Consider the following 26,937-nt stretch of genomic DNA (forward strand, 5'->3'; position numbering starts at 1 on the left):
CGGAACCTCTGTGGTTCGATGTCAGGATCTTCTTCTAACTCCCGCAGGTTGGAGACAATCTGGGTCCACGTATTGTGCAAGGACTCTGGGCTTGAGTCTGATGGCGCTTCGTCGAGCCAAGAGGATGGTGTAGCGGTGTCCTTAAACGAGTACAGGAGACAGGTTAGTTTTATTCCCAAAGCCAATGGTGCATCTATCTATGGCTATTCTCCTTGCGAAATTTGCTGTAAGTCAACAACGCAACCAAGAACGTAACATGAAGAGCGACTCTTTGACACACATGCTTGAACAACTGTCTGCACTCTGTTGAGCGATATGAAAGGGAACACACAAATTTCTTTTAAGAGACCGTACTGGCACTTGTTCATCTTGTTAATCATACTTCATTCTTGTACGAAGTAGCAACATTATAGCTACTGCATCCTACGACGTGAAAGCACGTGATGTTAACAAGAATTTAAGCAAAGTATGTCTGTAAAGGCATTACATGACTAAAATACAGCACAGAAGCACAAAATGCAGGAATGGGAAAGCAGAAAGCAAGTTGGAAGAATTGCAGAGAGAAATGCCGATGCCTGCTTAAATTTTATTAGACAAAGAACATTGGCAAGGATCTGAACATCAGTTCGCACAAATGTGACCTCTGTTCAACAAAACTGTGTTTATACAGATAAATAGGGTGAGGGCACTAAACAATAGCAAAAGTTGGAACACTGGTTTGCATTAATATGCTTTTCTGACTTTTTCTTCCTTCCACTTTTGCCCTGCATTTCAAGCGTATACTTTGACTAGCTTGTCAGACAGCCATTCTGCTTAGAAGCATTGAATCCAGAAAAATTATTATCCTTTCATGTTTGTTGTGATGGCTCACTCAAGTGCCACGACAAACTGCTTGTAGTGAAAAATCTGCTTACTGTGGAGGGCTGGCTTGCACGGTGCACTTCTTGCAGGACTTGTTCGGTTGTTGGAGTGTCCTCGGTGTCCTGCTGGGGCACTGATTCCGGGCTTCTTAGTAGCTTGAGCACGGCACACTCGTGGTCTTGCAAGGACTGGTTTAGTTCCTGAAGAAAAACACAAGAGAACTCTTTTCATTTGAAGGAATGTGGTTGCGGGCACTGAAAACACGGAATCTGGGGGTTCATTTTCACCTGTGCTTTTTCACCCACACCCTTCTAACCTGTCGCCTCAATGCGGTCTTTCGTATAAGGTGCTTATTAAAGACAATGGTTTGTTCAGTGAGTGGTGATGTTTAAGATTACTTGCTAATTGTCACCAATCGCTTGATGTAGCAGGACTGCTTAGCGGGTGCGGGGTAGACTTGGCGGAATGAAAGGCATCCTACCTTCGCTTTGTCTAGTTGCCTTGTTGATCTCTCTTGCTAGCGTTAGGGACATCTGACATGCTCATATGCCACACTTAACATTGTGCCCTGCTTAGCACCCACACAGGTTAAAACGCAGATGCCTGGGCAGAGCAACTGCTGGCATGTGGTTTCAAGGCTAGATCCACGTGTTGCTCCTTCTCCTTATATAAAGTGACCTTCTTTGGCGTTCAGAACTGCCGGAGAGCTTCCGAAAAGTGTGAACTAGCATGATGGAAATAAACAGCTCAACTTTTATGCAGACCATAGAAAAAGACAGGTACAAGCACTCATGTGCGTCTTCTTTGCCTCCAGTCCGTGTAAAAGTTGCGATCTTTATTTCCATCCTGTACCTGTACAACTCGCCCAAATATCTGCTCTTATGAACTAGCATGTTCAGTGGAACAACGCAGTGGACTTGCATTAACCAAAGCATGGTCGACAGATGCACCACACGCAGTTAATAAAATGAAAGCAATACCTGAATGAACTGCCGTCTTGGGAGAGTTTCCTCAGTGGCGGAGGTCAGTAACTGTTCTTGTTCCTTCCTGTCTCGCTCAACCGTCTGGAGACGGTCCTCAATGGCACGGGCTCGCTCTTCCAAGAGGCTGTACACATTGCCAAGTTCGCTTTGGAGGAGGGCAAACCTCTCCAGAGCCTCTCGGTTGGCATCGGGTGACAGCAGCCGCGACTGGGCCTCCAGGTCTGCCAGTTGAGCTTCCCGAGATGCAGTTTCAGCCACAAGTTGCTGCATGGTGAAGCGCGACGCGAGATCGGTTAGGTTTGCATGAAGGGATGACTGGCACCTTGAGAGCAATTTGTGTTAAACCAGGCCAGTTATTTTCTTGTAAGCCTGTTTGTATATAATGTAAACAAGCTGTGTAATGTGATGTCACAAAGGCATGAGCGTGCTACCATCACTTTCAGTAGTGTAGATAAAAAGATGGCCATTCCTTTCGCACATTGTGTGCGTGTTACAGAGCAAAAGGTAGAGAGGGTAGCGGAGATATATTAACGCGGATTTGAAGAGAGAAAGAATTTGTATTCATGCTTCATTCAAAAGAGGCCTAAATGGTAACAGCAAATGCAGCTTGCGGAAATCTTGCAGAAACAATTAATAACAAGAATAAAAAAGAATTGCCCAAAGCCAACATATCACACATACACACGTTTCAGAGTTTGGTATTTTTAGTGCACCTTTCAGCTCAACATAACTTTCACTAAACAGCCACAGCCATAAAGCAGATCAAAACTGCAGAGCTCATAAAAACACATAAAAAAAATGTTAAAAAGATAAACTGGTCAACTTTGATTTGTTCTTATATTTGCAGTGCAAACAAGAAGCTATCAAGTTCCAGCATTTAAAAGAACATTCCAGATCTGTGCTCGTGTTGGTTCTTACAGAGTCATACATGGCAAGTAACTCCTTTAGCCCAAAATCCTGTGCAGTCCTACGTAGTTGAGTGCAAGTCTATGTAATCTTGTGCAACTGTGTGCAACACAGTCGTCTTTATTCCAATACAGGTCTGCCTTCTTTTTGTTTTCTAAAAAATGTTATGAAAATTAAGCTATCGACCTATATTCATGACCGAAGAGTCTCAACATACATTGGTGAACAACACTAACAAAATTACTGAGCTAACGGAGCTCCTCTGTCACGCCCTCTGTAAAGCCAATCTGGAGGTTAACCACACTGGCTTTTTAGTACCCGAGCTTATGGTAAATAAAGGTGTATCATGTTAAAAGTTTTTTGTTTGTCTCAAAAGGTATGTGTCGAACCTATATTTGAATTTCAATATTGTGGTGTGCGGAGTGCGTGACACGGTGTGGTGGATGGAGACAAACAAGAAGCAGATGACAAGGAATGCGCGCGCGGAGGCGAATTCTGTGCTAGTTGAAAGACGACAACGTCGAAGATCGTCCAGCACGTGACATGTGGCGCAAGAAGAAAAAATAAAAGAAAAAGGCATCCAATCAGACGAAACCACAAAACTTCGAGCAGCCAATGAGCAAAAGACAAATCGGCCAGAGCGGCAGAAAAGTGAGGCGTGCTGGCAGAAGAGAGGGAGAGTTCCAGGAAGCGACGCCAGGGGAAGGTCGGCTACCAGACAGGGAGTTGAAGACGGGCCGTCGGGTTCCGGACCCGAGCCTCCAGGACTTCACCTGACCGGGGCCTCCTGCCAACCCCCTGGGCGTCGCCACTCTACTCGATTGTGAACTGCTGCCCGAGGCCGGCGAGCTTCTGCGCCCGTAGGCAGAACGTGAACAGTCGGGCTACGGGCCCGAGTTCTACGCCCAGCTGCCTGGCCAGAATGCCGCCACTGTTTGCCCGTGTCGCCAAGCCGCGGCGTTGCCACTCTACCCAATCGTGAACTGCTGCCTGAGGCCGGTGGACTTCTGCGCCCGTGAGCAGAACGTGACCAGTCGGGCTACGGGCCTGAGTTCCACGCCAAGCTGCCTGGCCAGAACGCCGCCAACGTCTGCCCGTGCGGCCAAGCTGCCTGCCTTCTCTCTCCAAGCCAGAGCTGCCGTGCTCTGGTAGCCTGCCCAACGGTCCAATACACTGACTCTTGGTGAGACGAATGCCATGTCTTTTGTTGTTTCGCTGCTTCCCATTCTCTGCAAACTAGCACGCGCCCTCACACACGACCTCAGCCCGGACTCGCGTGCTATTATTACCATGAGTGAGCTCATGAGTGTTTTTTTTTTTTTTTTTTTTTTGCCATGATGGTTTTTTGGTGTTTATTTTATAGGTTACTTTTCGTTTTAGTTTTATTAAAAGTTATGTGTGTTCTCCAACAAACAGCTTTGTCCTCAATTGGGTTCTCAGAGGCTCCAGCGCCTTAGAGAATCATCTGAATCATTAAAGAAAAGAACCCGCATCACAAATATACAGGGTCGACGTGCATTCAAGTTGGACCTATTTATGAGTAAATATGGCAGTTAGCATTGTGCAACCACACAGGGGAACTATAGATGCAGTGCTTAAGTATGCCGTAATATATTAACTATCACTGCCGTCTGCCTACGATGCCTTCCTGCATCCCTTTGCCAAAGTATTTTTTTAGCACTTATCAGTAGCTGGAAGGACAAAAAAAAAAAAAGAAGAAACTGAGGAAGGAATTTCGCTGGCAGCACCGCATCTGTGCTCTTGCTGACCTCCCATCCTGTGCACCTTCACAAGTAGCGCACTAGGCCAATCCAGAAGACAGAGGAATTGGTGATACAGCTACGGCATGTCGACGAGTCTACATGAGTGACAGTGCTAATAAATGGCAACCATGCAAGGAACCTTGCATGGACAGGACGAGCGCGAACTACCAACTACATTTAATGTCTATTTCATGTGAAAATCCACAATCCAGCGTACCTTGCAGTACGCCTGAGCAGACAGAAAGTGATAGAACCAAAAAGCAACAGAGTGATCCAAGAAAGCTACTTCTGCGCTATGCAGCAACATCAAGGTGTTGCTCATGCAGGTGATGCGTTCTTCCTTTTTTTTGTGATTTTTTTATTTTGTGTTTTGCTTTTTTGTTTGATTTTTTTGGTGATTTGGTGTGTCCTCCCTCCATAAAAACGGGGGGGGGGGGGGGGGGGGGGGGTGACTTCTTCAGGACCTCAATGAAGTTTACTACCTAACTACCTAACTACCTTGTGATTAGCATTCATGAGTTATTTTGCACACTTGGTGTGAAATACCACTTGGTCGGCTAGGTGTTTTGTCATGATGATCACAGCGATACTGGTTGCATGTGCATTACATGTGTGCGAAATAACCCATGCGCCATGTACGGAACCCTAAAGAACCATTCACTGTAAAACTCACCCTCAGCTCCTGAAGCAGGTCTTGAGCACAACGGGGTTGCTGAGTGCGTCAAGGTGGACACTCAGCAGTCTTTGCAAATCACTGATCCACACGTGAAGAGATTCTAGGCCGAGCCAGAATTGCATGCTTTGTTCATCCTAAAAGAAAAAAACAAACAAACGATAACTTCATCCAAATGCTGCTTAACAGGAGAAGGAGAACTCTTAATGGAGTGGTTTTAAACAGAAACTACATACACAGATAGATGAGCGGCGTACAGGGTTGTTTACTCTTAGGCAAAACACCTTATTAGTATTCAAGTCAGTATAGCTTCAGCGCTTCTTTCTATTTTTTGTTTTTCATGGAAAAAAATGCATCTTATATGATGCCTAATGCAGATGTCTCTAACCGAAAGGTTAGTCTCCCAGATATCAAGCCAAATTTAGGCTGCTACGAATGTGTGTCAAGCCAAAGTTACACTGCTATTAGTGCTTAATACAAATGAGCTGTTTCTCCTACAGCTTGACGACTCAGTACTGTATAGGAATAATTTGCGAATTATTTGTCACCGTTTTGCTTTAAAACATCAGAACTCGAGAGCAATGTGATGTGTAGAAAGAAAAAGGTAATCATGCTGATGACTGCTGCACATTCAAAGTCTTACTGAGCGGAAGCACTGTAAAACCAGCACAGGGTTGGCAGGCATGAATGGCTACACTATGAAAAGGGCTATTGCGCCTGTTGTAACCGCGAACCACTCGCAACCAAAATGAAAATCAGGAGAAATTAAAGGCTGTTTTCATCTCACACTTACTTTAAGGGGAGTCTCAATATTTACTGTACCTTTATTGTATACTCTGCACACCCTCCTTACTGTACTTAGCTCATTATTATCTGGCAATGCTTGATTCCACATTTTTAAGTAGGTGACACCGTTTGACACTATATTCAGCCTACCACTAAAATGTAAACGTCAGTTAGCCACTACTAACGACGGCTGACTTGCATTAACGTTTTTTCGATATGCTGTACAGCATGTACAGTATGTACATACATACTGTGGTTTTATATGTCTGAAGCACCAAAGCTACACTCTCCCTGCCTGTGATACAATACACAGCAGGCTGGACCAATCACTATTTTGATGACGGTAACAGCGAAGAAAAAGTAAAAAAAAGTATTAAGAGATAAAAGGCGTGTAATTTTGAATTCGGAGGACAAAAAAGGTTGTGCTCATCCCCACAAAAAGAGACCCATTACCAAAATTGAGACATTGAGCTCCACTAACAGCTTCACCAGAGAATTCAGGACTTACCATGCCAAGCTTTAGTGATTCTGCTTGAGGTGCTTGTGACTCCGTTGAGTCAAGCTGGCGTGCGAGCTGCTGAAGTTGATCTGACAGTTCCCTATAATGCCTTGCCATCTCTGGGTGTTCCAAATGGTAGAGCTCCAAAATCTGACACACCTCTTCGTCATACAGCTGTTGAGACACGCCGTCAATGTGCTGTTGCGCTTCCTGAAAATTGTCAAGTTATCAGTAACATGCCCAAGAAAACCTTGTGGTGTGTCTGACCTCTTTGCTGGATGCAACTTTGAAGTACAATGCCTGTGCTATGAGACAGTGTAAGGATTTTCCTAGCTCGAACTAAGCAACACACAATCACAATAAGCTGCAAGCCATATTGAGCAACTAGTTGTGCATGTGTTAAGGAAATTTGCACTGTGCTTCGCCATACTTTCCTCGGAACACCAATGAAAAAGCCACAAAAGCATGAGCAGACAAAATGCATAAACCTATGGCTTGCAGTTTCCACGTGGAAGATGTATGTTTCCCTTTGTGATGAAATGGAGAAGCAGCAGTGGCCATCATGCATGTAGGGTTTGTGTACACCATTTCTTATCAAACTGGTGTAAAAAACAATCAAACTTGCAAAGCTAGTTATTAACCCAAATGTGTCACGAGAAGCATGAGTGATATGATGTGAAAAGTTAGGCATGGAAACTCTGCCTGGACTTTTGTTTAACGCAAGAGTCACCTATTACAGATCTGGGCCCCATTTCACCCATAACTTTGCACAAGTGCGTTGCATTTCCTCAATGACAAGTGTTCAGGTGCCTCTGCTGATCACAATGGGCATGAAAACACGCATGACAATGATCGTCACATGACGTCAGTCCTGTATAAGAACCTCTGTGAATACATGGCTCGGTTATTAGCAGAGGCATTTCGTCTGTGACAATACTCTTAACAGGTTATAAGGCAGTCAGTAGTGACTGCAAGTACTGTCGCAAGCTTTGACTAACAAATTAAACATGACAAATTTTCATCCAGAAAAATCTTCTCAACATACCTGTATCTTTTGATGCCTTTCGTTGCCTCGGAGGGAAGACGCTTCCCTCAAGAGCCTCTCAATTATGAAGATCTGGCGGAAGACCAGTATCATGACGGTAGTCATCCGTGAAGGCCATTTGGGATCGATAAGCCATTCAGGCAAAGGTCCTTCAGTGTCCACACCAGATGATGTTGGCGATTCTATCAGCCTTCCTTCTGTGATGTCAGCTGAAAAGCGTGTGGCCGCCTCGGCTGGCTGTTCGCTGCCATCTCCACGATGGAGCTCCGCAGCTTCCTGTTTGCCGTCATCGCTAAATTTGTTGAACTGCCTTTTAACTACGGGAGCCTCTCTTGTCTGTGGTACAGCCCCAAAACTGGGTATCCAACTGTACAGCATTTGGCCCATGCTTGACTGTTGTCCAGGCAGAGGTGGTATGCTGTGAGATGTGGTAGTATCAGCTTTGACTAATTCATCAACCTTCTCAGCACTAGCTTGAGCTGACCTTTCTGGAGCTGGTGTCTGAACTGTGTAGTCAACAACATCTCGACGGCGACGCTCAACTAAGGAGGTGCCAAAAGCAGAATCCTCTGGAACCCACTGAGTGGCTGATGCCTTACCCAATACATCTGGTATGAAGCCTGGTGGTGGAGGACTTTGACTACTGTCGGTCTTCTTTCGACTGTCTCGATACGTGGAAGGCCCACCACGCTCTGATGGAGGCGATGGCGATTTAGACGCTGACCGTCTGCCCGCATGACTTGACACCGCTGAGGCCACGAGAAAGGTTTCACCCTTTTGCCTTTGTTTGTGCTTCTTCTGCCGGCCCTTGGCTGCCTTTGGCTCATCGTAGGGCCGATGACTATGCAACACAGAAAACGAGTCGTCAGTTCCAGTAGAATAAATTGACATATTATCATCGTGCTCGCTAGAAATGTCAGATGGATGGGGTTGCTCTGCAACAATTCTGGAATCTCCCACAGCTGTGCTTGGTACATCTCTATTGAAGGATTGAAGTCCTTCACTAAACCTGGGTTCAAATGGGGCTTGTTGACCTGGTCGCAATGCTTCAAGGAAACTGGTCTCGGGTTCAATAGGAGCCGAAGGCACAGCACGCTCAAACCCATCAAAGGACTGCGGCGTTGCGTCAAGATGAACACTAACCTGTGGCTCTGACTTGTCATCCAGAATGTCTGATTCAAGTGAAACCTGCACAGGACTTCGATCAGAATCAACAATGTTTCGTGCAGCAGGATCAACCTGATCATCAGTGCTGTCCCAAGACGTAATGCTTTTCGCGACAGCTACCAAGCTAGAAAACCAGCCTTGGCTTTGTCGTTCATCAATTCCTTTTCCTTCAACCTCCTCTTGTGTGCCTTCTTCACTTTGACGATTACTGGGTTCACTTATAAAAGCTGAAGGTGCTGCAGGTACTGCAAACCCCTTTTCGCCTTCCTTGACGATGCAAGATACATCAGTGGTGATGCCTGCTTGGGTGCTACTCTCCTCATCTAGAATGTCTGTTGCCTTAACTTTCCTGGCAAGCTCCTTCTTACACTCTGGCTCCCCGAGGCTCTTTTCCAAGTCAGAAAGAATCACAGTTGACTCCTCTCTTGGAGCGCCCTCTCTGCTTAGAATCTTGGTGGGCTCTTGCGTTTCAGCTCCAGCCTCTCCTGGGAACCCTGGCAATTTCTCGCCTTCCAGGACGATACGAGTCATTTCAGTGATGACCGTTTTGGGATCTTTCTGGTCATGCGGCTCATCTGATGGCTTCATTGGTTTGCCCTTCTTTTTCTTTCCAGGCTCCTTGTCATCAGCTTCTGGCTTCTCAGGTGTCTCTTTCCAGCCAAAGATAGTCGATGTGGGCTCCTTTCCAGGTGTGGCCTCTCTGCTTCGAATCTTGGTGGGCTCTTGTGTTTCAGCTCCAGGTTCTCCAGCAAACTCTGGCTCCTTCTCGCCTTCCTTGATGATGCGACTAACTTCAGTGATGATGACCGTTTCAGGTTCTTTCAAGTCATGTGGCTCATCAGATGGCTTCTTTGGCATGCACTTCTTTTTCTTGCCAGGCTCCTTGTCATCAGCTTCTGGCTTCTCAGGTGTCTCCTTCCAGCCAAAGAAAGTCAGACTGGGTTCTTTTCCAGCTGTGCCCTCTCTGCCTAGAATCTTGGCAGGCTCTTGCGTTTCGGCACCAGGTTCTCCAGGAAACTCTGGCTCCTTCTTGCCTTCCTTGATGATGCGAGTCACTTCAGTGATGATGACCGTTTCAGGTTCTTTCAAGTCATGTGGCTCATCAGATGGCTTCTTTGGCATGCCCTTCTTTTTCTTGCCAGGCTCCTTGTCATCAGCTTCTGGCTTCTCAGGTGTCTCCCTCCAGCCAAAGATAGTCAGACTGGGTTCTTTTCCAGGTGTGCCCTCTCTGCTTAGAATCTTGGCGGGCTCTTGCGTTTCGGCACCAATTTCTCCAGGGAACTCTGGCTCCTTCTCGCCTTCCTGGGTGATGCGAGTCACTTCAGTGATGATCACTGTCTCGGGTTCTTTCTGGTCATGTGGCTCATCTGGTGGCTTCTTTGGCTTGCCCTTCTTTTTCTTCCCAGGCTCCTTGTCAACAGCTTCTGGCTTCTCAGGTGTCTCCTTCCAGCCAAAGATAGTCAATGAGGGATCCTTTCCAGGCGTGCCCTCTCTGCTTGGAAGCTTTACTGGCTCATGCGTTTCAGCTCCAGTCTCTCCTGGGAACCCTGGCAATTTCTCGCCTTCCTGGATGATACGAGTCACTTCAGTAATGACTGTTTCGGGATCTTTCTGGTCATGCGGCTCATCTGATGGCTTCTTCGATTTGCCCTTCTTTTTCTTGCCAGGCTCCTTGTCATCAGCTTCTGGCTTCTCAGGTGTCTCCTTCCAGCCAAAGATACTCGGACTAGCCTCCTTTCCAAGTGTGTCCTCTCTGCTTGGAAGCTTGATGGGCTCTTGCGTTTCGGCACCAGGTTCTCCAGGAAACTCTGGCTCCCTCTCGCCTTCCTTGATGATGCGAGTCACTTCAGTGATGATGACCGTTTCAGGTTCTTTCAAGTCATGTGGCTCATCGGATGGCTTCCTTAGCTTGCTCTTCTTTTTCTTCTCAGGCTCCTTGTCATCAGCTTCTGGCTTCTCAGGTGTCTCCTTCCAGCCAAAGATAGTCGGACTGAGCTCCTTTCCAGGTGTGCCCTCTCTGCTTGGAAGCTTTGCTGGCTCTTGTGTGTCAGCTCCAGGTTCTCCAGGGAACACTGGCTCCTTCTTGCCTTCCTGGATGATGCGAGTCACTTCAGTGATGATGACTGTCTCAGGTTCTTTCTGGTCATGTGGCTCATGTGATGGCTTCATTGCCTTGCCTTTCTTTTTCTTGCCAGGCTCCTTGTCATCAGCTTCTGGCTTCTCAGGTGTCTCCTTCCAGCCAATGATAGTCGATGTCGGCTCCTTTCCAGGTGTGCCCTCTCTGCTCGGAAGCTTGGCTGGCTCTTGAGTGTCAGCTCCAGGCTCTCCTGGGAACCCTAGCAACTTCTTGCCTGCCTCGATGATGCGAGTTACTCCAGTGATGGGGACCGTTTCAGGTTCTTTCTGGTCATGTGGCTCATCTGATGGCTTCTCTGGCTTGCCCTTCTTGCCAGGCTCGTTGTCATTAGCTTCTGGCTTCTCAGGAGTCTCCTTCCAGCCAAAGAGAGTCGATGTGGGCTCCTTTCCAGGTATGCCCTCTCTGCTTGGAATCTTGGTGGGCTCTTGCATTTCAGCTCCAGGCTCTCCTGGGAATCCTGGTTCCTTCTGGCCTTCCTTGATGATGCGAGTCACTTCAGTAATGATGACCGTTTCAGGCTCTTTCTGGTCATGCAGCTCATCTGATGGCTTCCTTGGCTTGCTCTTCTTTTTCTTGCCAGGCTCCTTGTCATCAGCTTCGGGCTTCTCAGGTGTCTCCTTCCAGCCAAAGATAGTCGGACTCAGCTTCTTTCCAGGTGTGCCCTCTCTGCTTGGAACCTTTGCTGGCTCTTGTGTGTCAGCTCCAGGCTCGCCAGGGAACCCTAGCAACTTTTCGCCTTCCTTGATGATGCGAGTCACTTCAGTGATGATCACAGTTTCAGGCTCTTCCTGGTCAAGAGGCTCATCAGATGGCTTCTTCGGCTTGCGCGTCTTTTTCTTGCCAGGCTCCTTGTCATCAGCTTCTGGCTTCTCAGGTGTCTGCTTCCAGCCAAGAATAGTCGGACTGATCTCCTTTCCAGGTGTGCCCTCTGTGCTTGGAAACTTGGCAGGCTCTTGCATTTCGGCGCCAGGTTCTCCAGGGAACACTGGCTCCTTGTCGCTTTCCTTGATGATGGGAGTCACTTCCGTGATGATGACCGTTTCAGCGTCCTTCTGGTCATGCGGCTCATCTGATGGCTTCCTTGGCTTGCCCTTCTTTTTCTTGCCAGGCTCCTTGTCATCAGCTTCAGGCTTCTCAGATGTCTCCTTCCAGCCAAAGATAGTTGATGTGGGCTCCTTTCCAGGTGTGCCCTCTCTGCTTGGAAGCTTGGTGGGCTCTTGCGTTTCGGCACCAGGTTTTCCAGGGAACTCTGGCTCCTTCTCGCCTTCCTGGATGATGCGAGTCACTTCAGTGATGATGACTGTCTCGGGTTCTTTCTGGTCATGTGGCTCATCTGATGGCTTCTCTGGCTTGCCCTTCTTGCCAGGCTCCTTGTCATTAGCTTCTGGCTTCTCAGGAGTCTCCTTCCAGCCAAAGATAGTCGGACTGAGCTCCTTTCTAGGTGTGCCCTCTCTGCTTGGAAGCTTTGCTGGCTCTTGTGTGTCAGCTCCAGGCTCGCCAGGGAACCCTAGCAACTTCTCGCCTTCCTTGATGATGCGAGTCACTTCAGTGATGATCACAGTTTCAGGTTGTTTCTGGTCATGTGGCTCATCTGATGGCTTCTTTGGCTTGCCCTTCTTTTTCTTGCCAGGCTCCTTGTCATCAGCTTCTGGCTTCTCAGGTGTCTCCTTCAAGCCAAAGATAGTCGGACTGAGCTCCTTTCCAGATGTGCCCTCTCTGCTTGGAAGCTTTGCTGGCTCTTGTGTGTCAGCTCCAAGCTCGCCACGAAACCCTAGCAACTTCTCCCCTTCTTGCATGATGCGAGTCACTTCAGTGATGATGACTGTCTCGGGTTCTTTCTGGTCATGTGGCTCATCTGATGGCTTCTTGGGCTTGCGCGTCTTTTTCTTGCCAGGCTCCTTGTCATCAGCTTCTGGCTTCTCAGGTGTCTGCTTCCAGCCAAGAATAGTCGGACTGAGCTCCTTTCCAGGTGTGCCCTCTGTGCTTGGATTCTTGGCAGGCTCTTGCGTTTCGGCGCCAGGTTCTCCAGGGAACTCTGGCTCCTTCTCGCTTTCCTTGATGATGGGAGTCACTTCCGTGATGATGACCTTTTCAGCGTCCTTCTGGTCATGCGGCTCATCTGATGGCTTCTTTGGCTTGCCCTTCTTTTTCTTGCCAGGCTCCTTGTCATCAGCTTCTGGCTTCTCAGGTGTCTCCTTCAAGCCAAAGATAGTCGGATTGAGCTCCTTTCCAGGTGTGCCCTCTCTGCTTGGAAGCTTTGCTGGCTCTTGTGTGTCAGCTCCAGGCTCACCAGGGAACCCTAGCAACTTCTCGCCTTCCTTGACGATGCGAGTCACTTGAGTGATTATCACAGTTTCAGGTTCTTCCTGGTCGAGAGGCTCATCAGATGGCTTCTTGGGCTTGCCCTTCTTTTTCTTGCCAGGCTCCTTGTCGTCAGCTTCAGGCTTCTCAGGTGTCTCCTTCCAGTCAAAGATAGTTGATGTGGGCTCCTTTCCAGGTGTGCCCTCTCTGCTTGGAAGCTTGGCTGGCTCTTGAGTCTCAGCTCCAGGCTCTCCTGGGAACCCTAGCAACGTTTTGCCTGCCTCAATGATGCGAGTCACTCCAGTGATGATGCCCGTTTCAGGTTCTTTCTGGTCATGTGGCTCATCTGATGGCTTCTTTGGCTTGCCCTTCTTTTTCTTGCCAGGCTCCTTATCGTCAGCTTCTGGCTTCTCAGGTGTCTCCTTCCAGCCAAAGATAGTTGGACTGGGTTCTTTTCCAGGAGTGCCTTCTCTGCCTGCGAGCTTGGTCGGCGCTTGCGTTTCGGCACCAGGTTCTCCAGGGAACTCTGGCTCCTTCTCGCCTTCCTGGATGATGCGAGTCACTTCAGTGATGATGACTGTCTCGGGTTCTTTCTGGTCATGTGGCTCATCTGATGGCTTCTCTGGCTTGCCCTTCTTGCCAGGCTCCTTGTCATTAGCGTCTGGCTTCTCAGGAGTCTCATTCCAGCCAAAGATAGTTGGACTGAGCTCCTTCCTAGGTGTGCCCTCTCTGCTTGGAAGCTTGGCTGGCTCTTGAGTGTCAGCTCCAGGCTCGCCAGGGAACTCTAGCAACTTCTCGCCTTCCTTGATGATGCGAGTCACTTCAGTGATGATGACCGTTTCAGGTTCTTTCTGGTCATGTGGCTCATGTGATGGCTTCTTTGGCTTGCCCTTCTTTTTCTTGCCAGGCTCCTTGTCATCAGCTTCTGGCTTCTCAGGTGTCTCCTTCCCACCAATGATAGTCGATGTGGGCTCCTTTCCAGGTGTGCCCTCTCTGCTTGGAAGCTTTGCTGGCTCTTGTGTGTCAGCTCCAGGCTCACCAGGGAACCCTAGCAACTTCTCGCCTTCCTTGACGATGCGAGTCACTTGAGTGATTATCACAGTTTCAGGTTCTTCCTGGTCGAGAGGCTCATCAGATGGCTTCTTGGGCTTGCCCTTCTTTTTCTTGCCAGGCTCCTTGTCGTCAGCTTCAGGCTTCTCAGGTGTCTCCTTCCAGTCAAAGATAGTTGGACTGAGCTCCTTTCCAGGTGTGCCCTCTCTGCTTGGAAGCTTGGTGGGCTCTTGTGTTTCGGTACGAGGTTCTCCAGGGAACTCTGGCTCCTTTTCGCCTTCCTGGATGATGCGAGTCACTTCAGTGATGATGACTGCCTCGGGTTCTTTTTGGTCATGTGGCTCATCTGATGGCTTCTCTGGCTTGACTTTCTTGCCAGGCTCCTTGTCATTAGCTTCTGGCTTCTCAGGAGTCTCCTTCCAGCCAAAGATAGTCGGACTGAGCTCCTTTCTAGGTGTGCCCTCTCTGCTTGGAAGCTTTGCTGGCTCTTGTGTGTCAGCTCCAGGCTCGCTAGGGAACCCTAGCAACTGCTCGCCTTCCTTAATGATGCGAGTCACTCCAGTGATGATGACCGTTTCAGGTTCTTTCTGGTCATGTGGCTCATCTGATGGCTTCCTTGGCTTGCCCTTCTTTTTCTTGCCAGGCTCCTTGTCATCATCCTCTGGCGTCTCAGGTGTCTCTTTCCAGGCAAAGATAGTCGATGTGGGCTTCTTTCCAGGTGTGCCCTCTCTGCTTAGAATCTTGGCAGGCTCTTGAGTTCCGGCACCAGGTTCTCCAGGGAACTCTGGCTCATTTTCACCTTCCTGGATGATGTGAGTCACTTAGTGATGATGACCGTTTCAGGTTCTCTCTGGTCATGCGGCTCATCTGATGGCTTCCTTGGCTTGCTCTTCTTTTTCTTGCCAGGCTCCTTGTCATCAGCTTCTGGCTTCTCAGGTGCCTCCTTCCAGCCAATGATAGTCGATGTGGGCTCCTTTCCAGGTATGCCCTCTCTGCTTGGAAGCTTGGCTGGCTCTTGAGTCTCAGCTCCAGGCTCTCCTGGGAACCCTAGCAACGTTTTGCCTGCCTCAATGATGCGAGTCACTCCAGTGATGATGCCCGTTTCAGGTGCTTTCTGGTCATGTGGCTCATCTGATGGCTTCTTTGGCTTGCCCTTCTTTTTCTTGCCAGGCTCCTTATCGTCAGCTTCTGGCTTCTCAGGTGTCTCCTTCCAGCCAAAGATAGTTGGACTGGGTTCTTTTCCAGGAGTGCCTTCTCTGCCTGCGAGCTTGGTCGGCGCTTGCGTTTCGGCACCAGGTTCTCCAGGGAACACTGGCTCCTTCTTGCCTTCCTGTATGATGCGAGTCACTTCAGTGATGATGACTGTCTCGGGTTCTTTCTGGTCATGTTGCTCATCGGATGGCTTCATTGGCTTGCCCTTCTTTTTCTTGCCAGGCTCTTTGTCATCAGCTTCTGGCTTCTCAGGTGTCTCCTTCCAGCCAATGATAGTCGATGTTGGCTCTTTTCCAGGTGTGCCCTCTCTGCTCAGAAGCTTGGCTGGCTCTTGAGTGTCAGCTCCAGGCTCTCCTGGGAACCCTAGCAACTTTTTGCCTGCCTCGATGATGCGAGTAACTCCAGTGATGTTGACCGTTTCAGGTTCTTGCTGGTCATGTGGCTCATCGGATGGCTTCCTTGGCTTGCCCTTCTTTTTCTTGCCAGGCTCCTTGTCATCAGCTTCTGGCTTCTCAGGTGTCTCCTTCAAGCCAAAGATAGTCGGATTGAGCTCCTTTCCAGGTGTGCCCTCTCTGCTTGGAAGCTTTGCTGGCTCTTGTGTGTCAGCTCCAGGCTCGCCATGGAACCCTAGCAACTTCTCGCCTTCCTTGATGATAGGAGTCACTTCAGTGGTAATCACAGTTTCAGGTTCTTCCTGATCGTGAGGCTCATCGGATGGCTTCTTGGGCTTGCGCTTCTTTTTCTCGCCAGGCTCCTTGTCATCAGCTTCTGGCTTCTCAGGTGTGTCCTTGAAGCCAAAGATAGTTGGACTGGGTTCTTTTCCAGGAGTGCCTTCTCTGAGCTTGCTCGGCTCTTGCATTTTGGCATCAGGTTCTCCAGGCAACTCTGGCTTGTTCTCATCTTCTTGCATGATGCGAGTCACTTCAGTGATGATGACTGTCTCGAGTTCTTTGTGGTCATGTGGCTCATCTGATGGCTTCTTTGGCTTGCCCTTCTTTTTCTTGCCAGGCTCCTTGTCATCAGCTTCAGGCTTCTCAGGTGTCTCCTTCCAGCCAAAGATAGTCGGACGGAGCTCCTTTCCAGGTGTGCCCTCTCTGCTTGGAAGCTTTGCTGGCTCTTGTGTGTCAGCTCCAGGCTCGCCAGGGAACCCTAGCAACTTCTCGCTTTCCTTGATGATGCGAGTCACTTCAGTGATGATGACCGTTTCAGGTTCTTTCTGGTCATCTGGCTCATCGGATGGCTTCTTTGGCTTGTCCTTGTTTTTCTTGCCAGGCTCCTTGTCATCAGCTTCTGGCTTCTCAGGTGTCTCCTTCCAGCCAAAGATAGTTGGACTGGGTTCTTTTCCAGGAGTGCCTTCTCTGCCTGGGAGCTTGGTCAGCCCTTGCGTTTCGGCACCAGGTTCACCAGGGAACACTGGCTCCTTCTTGCCTTCCTGGATGATGCGAGTCACTTCAGTGACGATGACTGTCTCGGGTTCTTTCTGGTCATGTGGCTGATCTGATGGCTTCTTTGGCTTACGCTTCTTTTTCTTGCCAGGCTCCTTGTCGTCAACTTCAGGCTTCTCAGGTGTCTCCTTCCAGCCAAACATAGCTGGACTGGGTTCTTTTCCAGGAGTGCCTTCTCTGCCTGGGAGCTTGGTCGGCTCTTGCGTTTCGGCACCAGGTTCACCAGGGAACACTGGCTCCTTCTTGCCTTCCTGGATGATGTGAGTCACTTCAGTGATGATGACTGTCTCGGGTTCTTTCTGGTCATGTGGCTCATCTGATGGCTTCTTTGGCTTGCCCTTCTTTTTCTTGCCAGGCTCCTTGTCATCAGCTTCTGGCTTCTCAGGTGTCTCCTTCAAGCCAATGATAGTCGATGTGGGCTCCTTTCCAGGTGTGCCCTCTCTGCCCGGAAGCTTGGCTGGCTCTTGAGTGTCAGCTCCAGGCTCTCCTGGGAAACCTAGCAACTTGTTGCCTGCGTCGATGATGCAAGTCACTCCAGTGATGATGACCGTTTCAGGTTCTTTCTGGTCATGTGGCTCATCGGATGCCTTCTTTGGCTTGCCCTTCTTTTTCTTGCTAGGATCCTTGTCATCAGCTTCTGACATCTCAGGTGTCTCCTTCCAGCCAAAGATCGTTGGACTGAGCTCCTTTCCAGGTGTGCCCTCTCTACTTGGAAGCTTTGCTGGCTCTTGTGTGCCAGCTCCAGGCTCGTCAGGGAACCCTAGCAACTTCTCGCCTTCCTTGATTATGCGAGTCACTTCAGTGATGATGACCGTTTCAGGTTCTTCCTGGTCATGAGGCTCATCGGATGGCTTCTTGGGCTTGCGCTTCTTTTTCTTGCCAGGCTCCTTGTCATCAGTTTCTGGCTTCTCAGGTGTCTCCTTCCAGCCAAAGATAGTTGGACTGGGTTCTTTTCCAGGAGTGCCTTCTCTGAATGGTAGCTTGGTCGGCTCTTGCATTTTGGCATCAGGTTCTCCAGGGAACTCTGGCTTGTTCTTGCCTTCTTGCATGATGCGAGTCACTTCAGTGATGATGACTGTCTCGGGTTCTTTCTGGTCATGTGGCTCATCTGATGTCTTCTTTGGCTTGCCCTTCTTTTTCTTGCCAGGCTCCTTGTCATCAGCTTCTGGCTTCTCAGGTGTCTCCTTCAAGCCAAAGATGGTCGGACTGAGCTCCTTTCCAGGTGTGCCCTCTCTGCTTGGAAGCTTTGCTGGCTCTTGTGTGTCAGCTCCAGGCTCGCCAGGGAACCCTAGCAACTCCTCGCCTTCCTTGATGATGCGAGTCACTTCAGTGATGATGACTGTCTCGGGTTCTTTCTCGTCATGTGGCTCAACTGATGGCTTCTTTGGCTTGCCCTTTTTTTTCTTGCCAGGCGCCTTGTCATCAGCTTCTGGCTTCTCAGGTGTCTCCTTCAAGCCAAAGATAGTCGGACTGAGCTCCTTTCCAGGTGTGCCTTCTCTGCTTGGAAGCTTTGCTGGCTCTTGTTTGTCAGCTCCAGGCTCGCCAGGGAACTCTGGCTCCTTCTCGCCTTCCTGGATGATGCGAGTCACTTCAGTGATGATGACTGTCTCGGGTTCTTTCTGGTCATGTGGCTCATCTGATGGCTTCTCTGGCTTGCCCTTCTTGCCAGGCTCCTTGTCATTAGCGTCTGGCTTCTCAGGAGTCTCATTCCAGCCAAAGATAGTTGGACTGAGCTCCTTTCTAGGTGTGCCCTCTCTGCTTGGAAGCTTGGCTGGCTCTTGAGTGTCAGCTCCAGGCTCGCCAGGGAACTCTAGCAACTTCTCGCCTTCCTTGATGATGCAAGTCACTTCAGTGATGATGACCGTTTCAGGTTCTTTCTGGTCATGTGGCTCATGTGATGGCTTCTTTGGCTTGCCCTTCTTTTTCTTGCCAGGCTCCTTGTCATCAGCTTCTGGCTTCTCAGGTGTCTCCTTCCCACCAATGATAGTCGATGTGGGCTCCTTTCCAGGTGTGCCCTCTCTGCTTGGAAGCTTTGCTGGCTCTTGTGTGTCAGCTCCAGGCTCACCAGGGAACCCTAGCAACTTCTCGCCTTCCTTGACGATGCGAGTCACTTGAGTGATTATCACAGTTTCAGGTTCTTCCTGGTCGAGAGGCTCATCAGATGGCTTCTTGGGCTTGCCCTTCTTTTTCTTGCCAGGCTCCTTGTCGTCAGCTTCAGGCTTCTCAGGTGTCTCCTTCCAGTCAAAGATAGTTGGACTGAGCTCCTTTCCAGGTGTGCCCTCTCTGCTTGGAAGCTTGGTGGGCTCTTGTGTTTCGGTACGAGGTTCTCCAGGGAACTCTGGCTCCTTCTCGCCTTCCTGGATGATGCGAGTCACTTCAGTGATGATGACTGCCTCGGGTTCTTTTTGGTCATGTGGCTCATCTGATGGCTTCTCTGGCTTGACTTTCTTGCCAGGCTCCTTGTCATTAGCTTCTGGCTTCTCAGGAGTCTCCTTCCAGCCAAAGATAGTCGGACTGAGCTCCTTTCTAGGTGTGCCCTCTCTGCTTGGAAGCTTTGCTGGCTCTTGTGTGTCAGCTCCAGGCTTGCTAGGGAACCCTAGCAACTGCTCGCCTTCCTTAATGATGCGAGTCACTCCAGTGATGATGACCGTTTCAGGTTCTTTCTGGTCATGTGGCTCATCTGATGGCTTCCTTGGCTTGCCCTTCTTTTTCTTGCCAGGCTCCTTGTCATCATCCTCTGGCGTCTCAGGTGTCTCTTTCCAGGCAAAGATAGTCGATGTGGGCTTCTTTTCAGGTGTGCCCTCTCTGCTTAGAATCTTGGTAGGCTCTTGAGTTCCGGCACCAGGTTCTCCAGGGAACTCTGGCTCATTTTCACCTTCCTGGATGATGTGAGTCACTTCAGTGATGATGACCGTTTCAGGTTCTCTCTGGTCATGCGGCTCATCTGATGGCTTCCTTGGCTTGCTCTTCTTTTTCTTGCCAGGCTCCTTGTCATCAGCTTCTGGCTTCTCAGGTGCCTCCTTCCAGCCAATGATAGTCGATGTGGGCTCCTTTCCAGGTATGCCCTCTCTGCTTGGAAGCTTGGCTGGCTCTTGAGTCTCAGCTCCAGGCTCTCCTGGGAACCCTAGCAACGTTTTGCCTGCCTCAATGATGCGAGTCACTCCAGTGATGATGCCCGTTTCAGGTGCTTTCTGGTCATGTGGCTCATCTGATGGCTTCTTTGGCTTGCCCTTCTTTTTCTTGCCAGGCTCCTTATCGTCAGCTTCTGGCTTCTCAGGTGTCTCCTTCCAGCCAAAGATAGTTGGACTGGGTTCTTTTCCAGGAGTGCCTTCTCTGCCTGCGAGCTTGGTCGGCGCTTGCGTTTCGGCACCAGGTTCTCCAGGGAACACTGGCTCCTTCTTGCCTTCCTGTATGATGCGAGTCACTTCAGTGATGATGACTGTCTCGGGTTCTTTCTGGTCATGTTGCTCATCGGATGGCTTCATTGGCTTGCCCTTCTTTTTCTTGCCAGGCTCTTTGTCATCAGCTTCTGGCTTCTCAGGTGTCTCCTTCCAGCCAATGATAGTCGATGTTGGCTCCTTTCCAGGTGTGCCCTCTCTGCTCAGAAGCTTGGCTGGCTCTTGAGTGTCAGCTCCAGGCTCTCCTGGGAACCCTAGCAACTTTTTGCCTGCCTCGATGATGCGAGTAACTCCAGTGATGTTGACCGTTTCAGGTTCTTGCTGGTCATGTGGCTCATCGGATGGCTTCCTTGGCTTGCCCTTCTTTTTCTTGCCAGGCTCCTTGTCATCAGCTTCTGGCTTCTCAGGTGTCTCCTTCAAGCCAAAGATAGTCGGATTGAGCTCCTTTCCAGGTGTGCCCTCTCTGCTTGGAAGCTTTGCTGGCTCTTGTGTGTCAGCTCCAGGCTCGCCATGGAACCCTAGCAACTTCTCGCCTTCCTTGATGATAGGAGTCACTTCAGTGGTAATCACAGTTTCAGGTTCTTCCTGATCGTGAGGCTCATCGGATGGCTTCTTGGGCTTGCGCTTCTTTTTCTCGCCAGGCTCCTTGTCATCAGCTTCTGGCTTCTCAGGTGTGTCCTTGAAGCCAAAGATAGTTGGACTGGGTTCTTTTCCAGGAGTGCCTTCTCTGAGCTTGGTCGGCTCTTGCATTTTGGCATCAGGTTCTCCAGGCAACTCTGGCTTGTTCTCATCTTCTTGCATGATGCGAGTCACTTCAGTGATGATGACTGTCTCGAGTTCTTTGTGGTCATGTGGCTCATCTGATGGCTTCTTTGGCTTGCCCTTCTTTTTCTTGCCAGGCTCCTTGTCATCAGCTTCAGGCTTCTCAGGTGTCTCCTTCCAGCCAAAGATAGTCGGACGGAGCTCCTTTCCAGGTGTGCCCTCTCTGCTTGGAAGCTTTGCTGGCTCTTGTGTGTCAGCTCCAGGCTCGCCAGGGAACCCTAGCAACTTCTCGCTTTCCTTGATGATGCGAGTCACTTCAGTGATGATGACCGTTTCAGGTTCTTTCTGGTCATGTGGCTCATCGGATGGCTTCTTTGGCTTGTCCTTGTTTTTCTTGCCAGGCTCCTTGTCATCAGCTTCTGGCTTCTCAGGTGTCTCCTTCCAGCCAAAGATAGTTGGACTGGGTTCTTTTCCAGGAGTGCCTTCTCTGCCTGGGAGCTTGGTCAGCCCTTGCGTTTCGGCACCAGGTTCACCAGGGAACACTGGCTCCTTCTTGCCTTCCTGGATGATGCGAGTCACTTCAGTGACGATGACTGTCTCGGGCTCTTTCTGGTCATGTGGCTGATCTGATGGCTTCTTTGGCTTACGCTTCTTTTTCTTGCCAGGCTCCTTGTCGTCAACTTCAGGCTTCTCAGGTGTCTCCTTCCAGCCAAAGATAGCTGGACTGGGTTCTTTCCAGGAGTGCCTTCTCTGCCTGGGAGCTTGGTCGGCTCTTGCGTTTCGGCACCAGGTTCACCAGGAACACTGGCTCCTTCTTGCCTTCCTGGATGATGTGAGTCACTTCAGTGATGATGACTGTCTCGGGTTCTTTCTGGTCATGTGGCTCATCTGATGGCTTCTTTGGCTTGCCCTTCTTTTTCTTGCCAGGCTCCTTGTCATCAGCTTCTGGCTTCTCAGGTGTCTCCTTCAAGCCAATGATAGTCGATGTGGGCTCCTTTCCAGGTGTGCCCTCTCTGCCCTGGAAGCTTGGCTGGCTCTTGAGTGTCAGCTCCAGGCTCTCCTGGGAACCCTAGCAACTTGTTGCCTGCGTCGATGATGCAAGTCACTCCAGTGATGATGACCGTTTCAGGTTCTTTCTGGTCATGTGGCTCATCGGATGCCTTCTTTGGCTTGCCCTTCTTTTTCTTGCTAGGATCCTTGTCATCAGCTTCTGACATCTCAGGTGTCTCCTTCCAGCCAAAGATCGTTGGACTGAGCTCCTTTCCAGGTGTGCCCTCTCTACTTGGAAGCTTTGCTGGCTCTTGTGTGCCAGCTCCAGGCTCGTCAGGGAACCCTAGCAACTTCTCGCCTTCCTTGATTATGCGAGTCACTTCAGTGATGATGACCGTTTCAGGTTCTTCCTGGTCATGAGGCTCATCGGATGGCTTCTTGGGCTTGCGCTTCTTTTTCTTGCCAGGCTCCTTGTCATCAGTTTCTGGCTTCTCAGGTGTCTCCTTCCAGCCAAAGATAGTTGGACTGGGTTCTTTTCCAGGAGTGCCTTCTCTGAATGGTAGCTTGGTCGGCTCTTGCATTTTGGCATCAGGTTCTCCAGGGAACTCTGGCTTGTTCTTGCCTTCTTGCATGATGCGAGTCACTTCAGTGATGATGACTGTCTCGGGTTCTTTCTGGTCATGTGGCTCATCTGATGTCTTCTTTGGCTTGCCCTTCTTTTTCTTGCCAGGCTCCTTGTCATCAGCTTCTGGCTTCTCAGGTGTCTCCTTCAAGCCAAAGATGGTCGGACTGAGCTCCTTTCCAGGTGTGCCCTCTCTGCTTGGAAGCTTTGCTGGCTCTTGTGTGTCAGCTCCAGGCTCGCCAGGGAACCCTAGCAACTCCTCGCCTTCCTTGATGATGCGAGTCACTTCAGTGATGATGACTGTCTCGGGTTTTTTCTCGTCATGTGGCTCAACTGATGGCTTCTTTGGCTTGCCCTTTTTTTTCTTGCCAGGCTCCTTGTCATCAGCTTCTGGCTTCTCAGGTGTCTCCTTCAAGCCAAAGATAGTCGGACTGAGCTCCTTTCCAGGTGTGCCTTCTCTGCTTGGAAGCTTTGCTGGCTCTTGTGTGTCAGCTCCAGGCTCGCCAGGGAACCCTAGCAACTCCTCGCCTTCCTTGATGATGCGAGTCACTTCAGTGATGATGACTGTCTCGGGTTCTTTCTCGTCATGTGGCTCAACTGATGGCTTCTTTGGCTTGCCCTTCTTTTTCTTGCCAGGCTCCTTGTCATCAGCTTCTGGCTTCTCAGGTGTCTCCTTCAAGCCAAAGATAGTCGGACTGAGCTCCTTTCCAGGTGTGCCTTCTCTGCTTGGAAGCTTTGCTGGCTCTTGTGTGTCAGCTCCACGCTCGCCAGGGAACCCTAGCAACTTCTCGCCTTCCTTGATGATGCGAGTCACTTCAGTGATGATCACAGTTTCAGGTTCTTCCTGGTCATGAGGCTCATCGGATGGCTTCTTGGGCTTGCGCTTCTTTTTCTTGCCAGGTTCCTTGTCATCAGCTTCTGGCTTCTCAGGTGTCTCCTTCCAGCCAAAGATAGTCGATGTGGGCTCCTTTCCAGGTGTGCCCTCTCTGCTTGGAAGCTTGGTGGGCTCTTGCGTTTCAGCGCCAGGTTCTCCAGGGAACTCTGGCTCCTTCTTGCTTTCCTTGATGATGCGAGTCACTTCGGTGATGATGACCTTTTCAGCTTCCGTCTGGTCATGCGGCTCTTCTGATGGCTTTTTTGGCTTGCCCTTCTTTTTCTTGCCAGGCTCCTTGTCGTCAGCTTCAGGTTTCTCAGGTGTCTCCTTCAAGCCAAAGATAGTCGGACTGAGCTCCTTTCCAGGTGTGCCCTCTCTGCTTGGAAGCTTTGCTGGCTCTTGTGTGTCAGCTCCAGGCTCGCCAGGGAACCCTAGCAACTTCTCGCCTTCCTTGATGATGCGAGTCACTTCAGTGATGATCACAGTTTCAGGTTGTTTCTGGTCATGTGGCTCATCTGATGGCTTCTTTGGCTTGCCCTTCTTTTTCTTGCCAGGCTCCTTGTCATCAGCTTCTGGCTTCTCAGGTGTCTCCTTCAAGCCAAAGATGGTCGGACTGAGCTCCTTTCCAGGTGTGCCCTCTCTGCTTGGAAGCTTTGCTGGCTCTTGTGTGTCAGCTCCAGGCTCACCAGGGAACCCTAGCAACTCCTCGCCTTCCTTGATGATGCGAGTCACTTCAGTGATGATGACTGTCTCGGGTTCTTTCTCGTCATGTGGCTCAACTGATGGCTTCTTTGGCTTGCCCTTCTTTTTCTTGCCAGGCTCCTTGTCATCAGCTTCTGGCTTCTCAGGTGTCTCCTTCAAGCCAAAGATAGTCGGACTGAGCTCCTTTCCAGGTGTGCCTTCTCTGCTTGGAAGCTTTGCTGGCTCTTGTATGTCAGCTCCAGGCTCGCCAGGGAACCCTAGCAACTCCTCGCCTTCCTTGATGATGCGAGTCACTTCAGTGATGATGACTGTTTCGGGTTCTTTCTCGTCATGTGGCTCAACTGATGGCTTCTTTGGCTTGCCCTTCTTTTTCTTGCCAGGCTCCTTGTCATCAGCTTCTGGCTTCTCAGGTGTCTCCTTCAAGCCAAAGATAGTCGGACTGAGCTCCTTTCCAGGTGTGCCTTCTCTGCTTGGAAGCTTTGCTGGCTCTTGTGTGTCAGCTCCAGGCTCACCAGGGAACCCTAGCAACTTCTCGCCTTCCTTGATGATGCGAGTCACTTCAGTGATGATCACAGTTTCAGGTTCTTCCTGGTCATGAGGCTCATCGGATGGCTTCTTGGGCTTGCGCTTCTTTTTCTTGCCAGGCTCCTTGTCATCAGCTTCTGGCTTCTCAGGTGTCTCCTTCCAGCCAAAGATAGTTGGACTGGGTTCTTTTCCAGGAGTGCCTTCTCTGAATGGTAGCTTGGTCGGCTCTTGCATTTTGGCATCAGGTTCTCCAGGGAACTCTGGCTTGTTCTTGCCTTCTTGCATGATGCGAGTCACTTCAGTGATGATGACTGTCTCGGGTTCTTTCTGGTCATGTGGCTCATCTGATGGCTTCTTTGGCTTGCCCTTCTTTTTCTTGCCAGGCTCCTTGTCATCAGCTTCTGGCTTCTCAGGTGTCTCCTTCAAGCCAAAGATGGTCGGACTGAGCTCCTTTCCAGGTGTGCCCTCTCTGCATGGAAGCTTTGCTGGCTCTTGTGTGTCATCTCCAGGCTCGCCAGGGAACCCTAGCAACTTCTCGCCTTCCTTGTTGATGCGAGTCACTTCAGTGATGATGACTGTCTCGGGTTCTTTCTCGTCATGTGGCTCAATTGATGGCTTCTTTGGCTTGCCCTTCTTTTTCTTGCCAGGCTCCTTGTCATCAGCTTCTGGCTTCTCAGGTGTCTCCTTCAAGCCAAAGATAGTCGGACTGAGCTCCTTTCCAGGTGTGCCCTCTCTGCTTGGAAGCTTTGCTGGCTCTTGTGTGTCAGCTCCAGGCTCGCCAGGGAACCCTAGCAACTTCTCGCCTTCCTTGATGATGCGCGTCACATCAGTGATGATCACAGTTTCAGGTTCTTCCTGGTCATGAGGCTCATCAGATGGCTTCTTGGGCTTGCGCTTCTTTTTCTTGCCAGCCTCCTTGTCGTCAACTTCAGGCTTCTCAGGTGCCTCCTTCCAGCCAAAGATAGTTGGACTAGGTTCTTTTCCAGGAGTGCTTTCTCTGCCAGGGAGCTTGGTCGGCTCTTGCGTTTCGGCACCAGGTTCACCAGGGAACACTGGCTCCTTCTTGTCTTCCTGGATGATGCGAGTCACTTCAGTGATGATGACTGTCTCGGGTTCTTTCTGGTCATGTGGCTCATCTGATGGCTTCTTTGGCTTGCCCTTCTTTTTCTTGTCAGGGTCCTTGTCATCAGCTTCTGGCTTCTCAGGTGCCTCCTTCAAGCCAATGATAGTCGATGTGGGCTCCTTTCCAGGTGTGCCCTGTCTGCTTGGAAGCTTGGCTGGCTTTTGAGTGTCAGCTCCAGGCTCTCCTGGGAACCCTAGGAACTTTTTGCCTGCCTCGATGATGCGAGTCACTCCAGTGATGATGACCGTTTCAGGTTCTTTTTGGTCATGTGGCTCATCGGATGGCTTCTTTGGCTTGTCCTTGTTTTTTTTGCCAGGCCCCTTGTCATCAGCTTCTGGCTTCTCAGTTGTCTCTTTCCAGCCAAAGATAGTTGGACTGGGTTCTTTTCCAGGAATGCCTTCTCTGCCTGGGAGCTTGGTCGGCTCTTGCATTTTGGCATCAGGTTCCCCAGGGAACTCTGGCTTGTTCTTGCCTTCTTGCATGATGCGAGTCACTTCAGTGATGATGACAGTCTCAGGTTCTTTCTGGTCATGTGGCTCATCTGATGGCTTCTTTGGCTTGCCCTTCTTTTTCTTGCCAGGTTCCTCGTCATCAGCTTCAGGCTTTTCAGGTGTCTCCTTCCAGCCAAGGATAGTCGGGCTGAGCTCCTTTCCAGGTGTGCCCTCTGTGCTTGGAAGCTTTGCTGGCTCTTGTGATTCAGCTCCAGGCTCGCCAGGGAACCCTAGCAACTTCTCGCCTTCCTTGATGATGCGAGTCACTTCAGTGATAATCACAGTTTCAGGTTCTTCCTGGTCATGAGGCTCATCGGATGGCTTCTTGGGCTTGCGCTTCTTTTTCTTGCCAGGCTCCTTGTCATCAGCTTCTGGCTTCTCAGGAGTCTCCTTCCAGCCAAAGAGAGTCGATGTGGGGTCCTTTCCAGGTGTGCCCTCTTTGCTTGGAAGCTTGGTGGGCTCTTGCGTTTTGGCACCAGGATCTCCAGGGAACTCTGGCTCCTTCTCGGCTTCCTGGATGATGCGAGTCACTTCAGTGATGATGACTGTCTCGGGTTCTTTCTGGTCATGTGGCTGATCTGATGGCTTCTTTGGCTTGTCCTTCTTTTTCTTACCAGGCTCC

The 26,937-nt window shown here is 50.0% G+C and overlaps 1 protein-coding gene and 1 long non-coding RNA gene across 2 annotated transcripts in view; one reads left to right on the forward strand and one right to left on the reverse strand.

The window, feature by feature from the left end:
* LOC119457867 (titin-like) overlaps nt 1-26,937 on the reverse strand; it is a 70,351-nt gene continuing 43,414 nt past the window's right edge. Inside the window, exons 12-22 of the mRNA XM_049670502.1 lie at nt 23,531-24,351; nt 20,415-20,633; nt 19,026-19,358; nt 10,260-11,928; nt 9,637-9,995; nt 7,517-9,372; nt 6,481-6,681; nt 5,187-5,323; nt 1,842-2,108; nt 915-1,061; nt 1-140 (exon numbers count right to left, since the gene is read on the reverse strand). Of these exons, the coding sequence (XP_049526459.1) occupies nt 5,189-5,323; nt 6,481-6,681; nt 7,517-9,372; nt 9,637-9,995; nt 10,260-11,928; nt 19,026-19,358; nt 20,415-20,633; nt 23,531-24,351 (5,593 nt within the window). The 3' untranslated portion in view covers nt 1-140; nt 915-1,061; nt 1,842-2,108; nt 5,187-5,188. The remainder of the gene's footprint in view (nt 141-914; nt 1,062-1,841; nt 2,109-5,186; nt 5,324-6,480; nt 6,682-7,516; nt 9,373-9,636; nt 9,996-10,259; nt 11,929-19,025; nt 19,359-20,414; nt 20,634-23,530; nt 24,352-26,937) is intronic.
* Nucleotides 12,552-19,937, forward strand: LOC125946672 (uncharacterized). Its single transcript, XR_007467761.1, has 4 exons — nt 12,552-12,651; nt 13,444-13,536; nt 17,214-17,258; nt 19,887-19,937. It is a non-coding gene; the product is annotated as an uncharacterized LOC125946672 (long non-coding RNA).

This window comes from Dermacentor silvarum, chromosome 7 (genome assembly GCF_013339745.2).
Source record: "Dermacentor silvarum isolate Dsil-2018 chromosome 7, BIME_Dsil_1.4, whole genome shotgun sequence".
NCBI lineage: Eukaryota > Metazoa > Arthropoda > Arachnida > Ixodida > Ixodidae > Dermacentor > Dermacentor silvarum.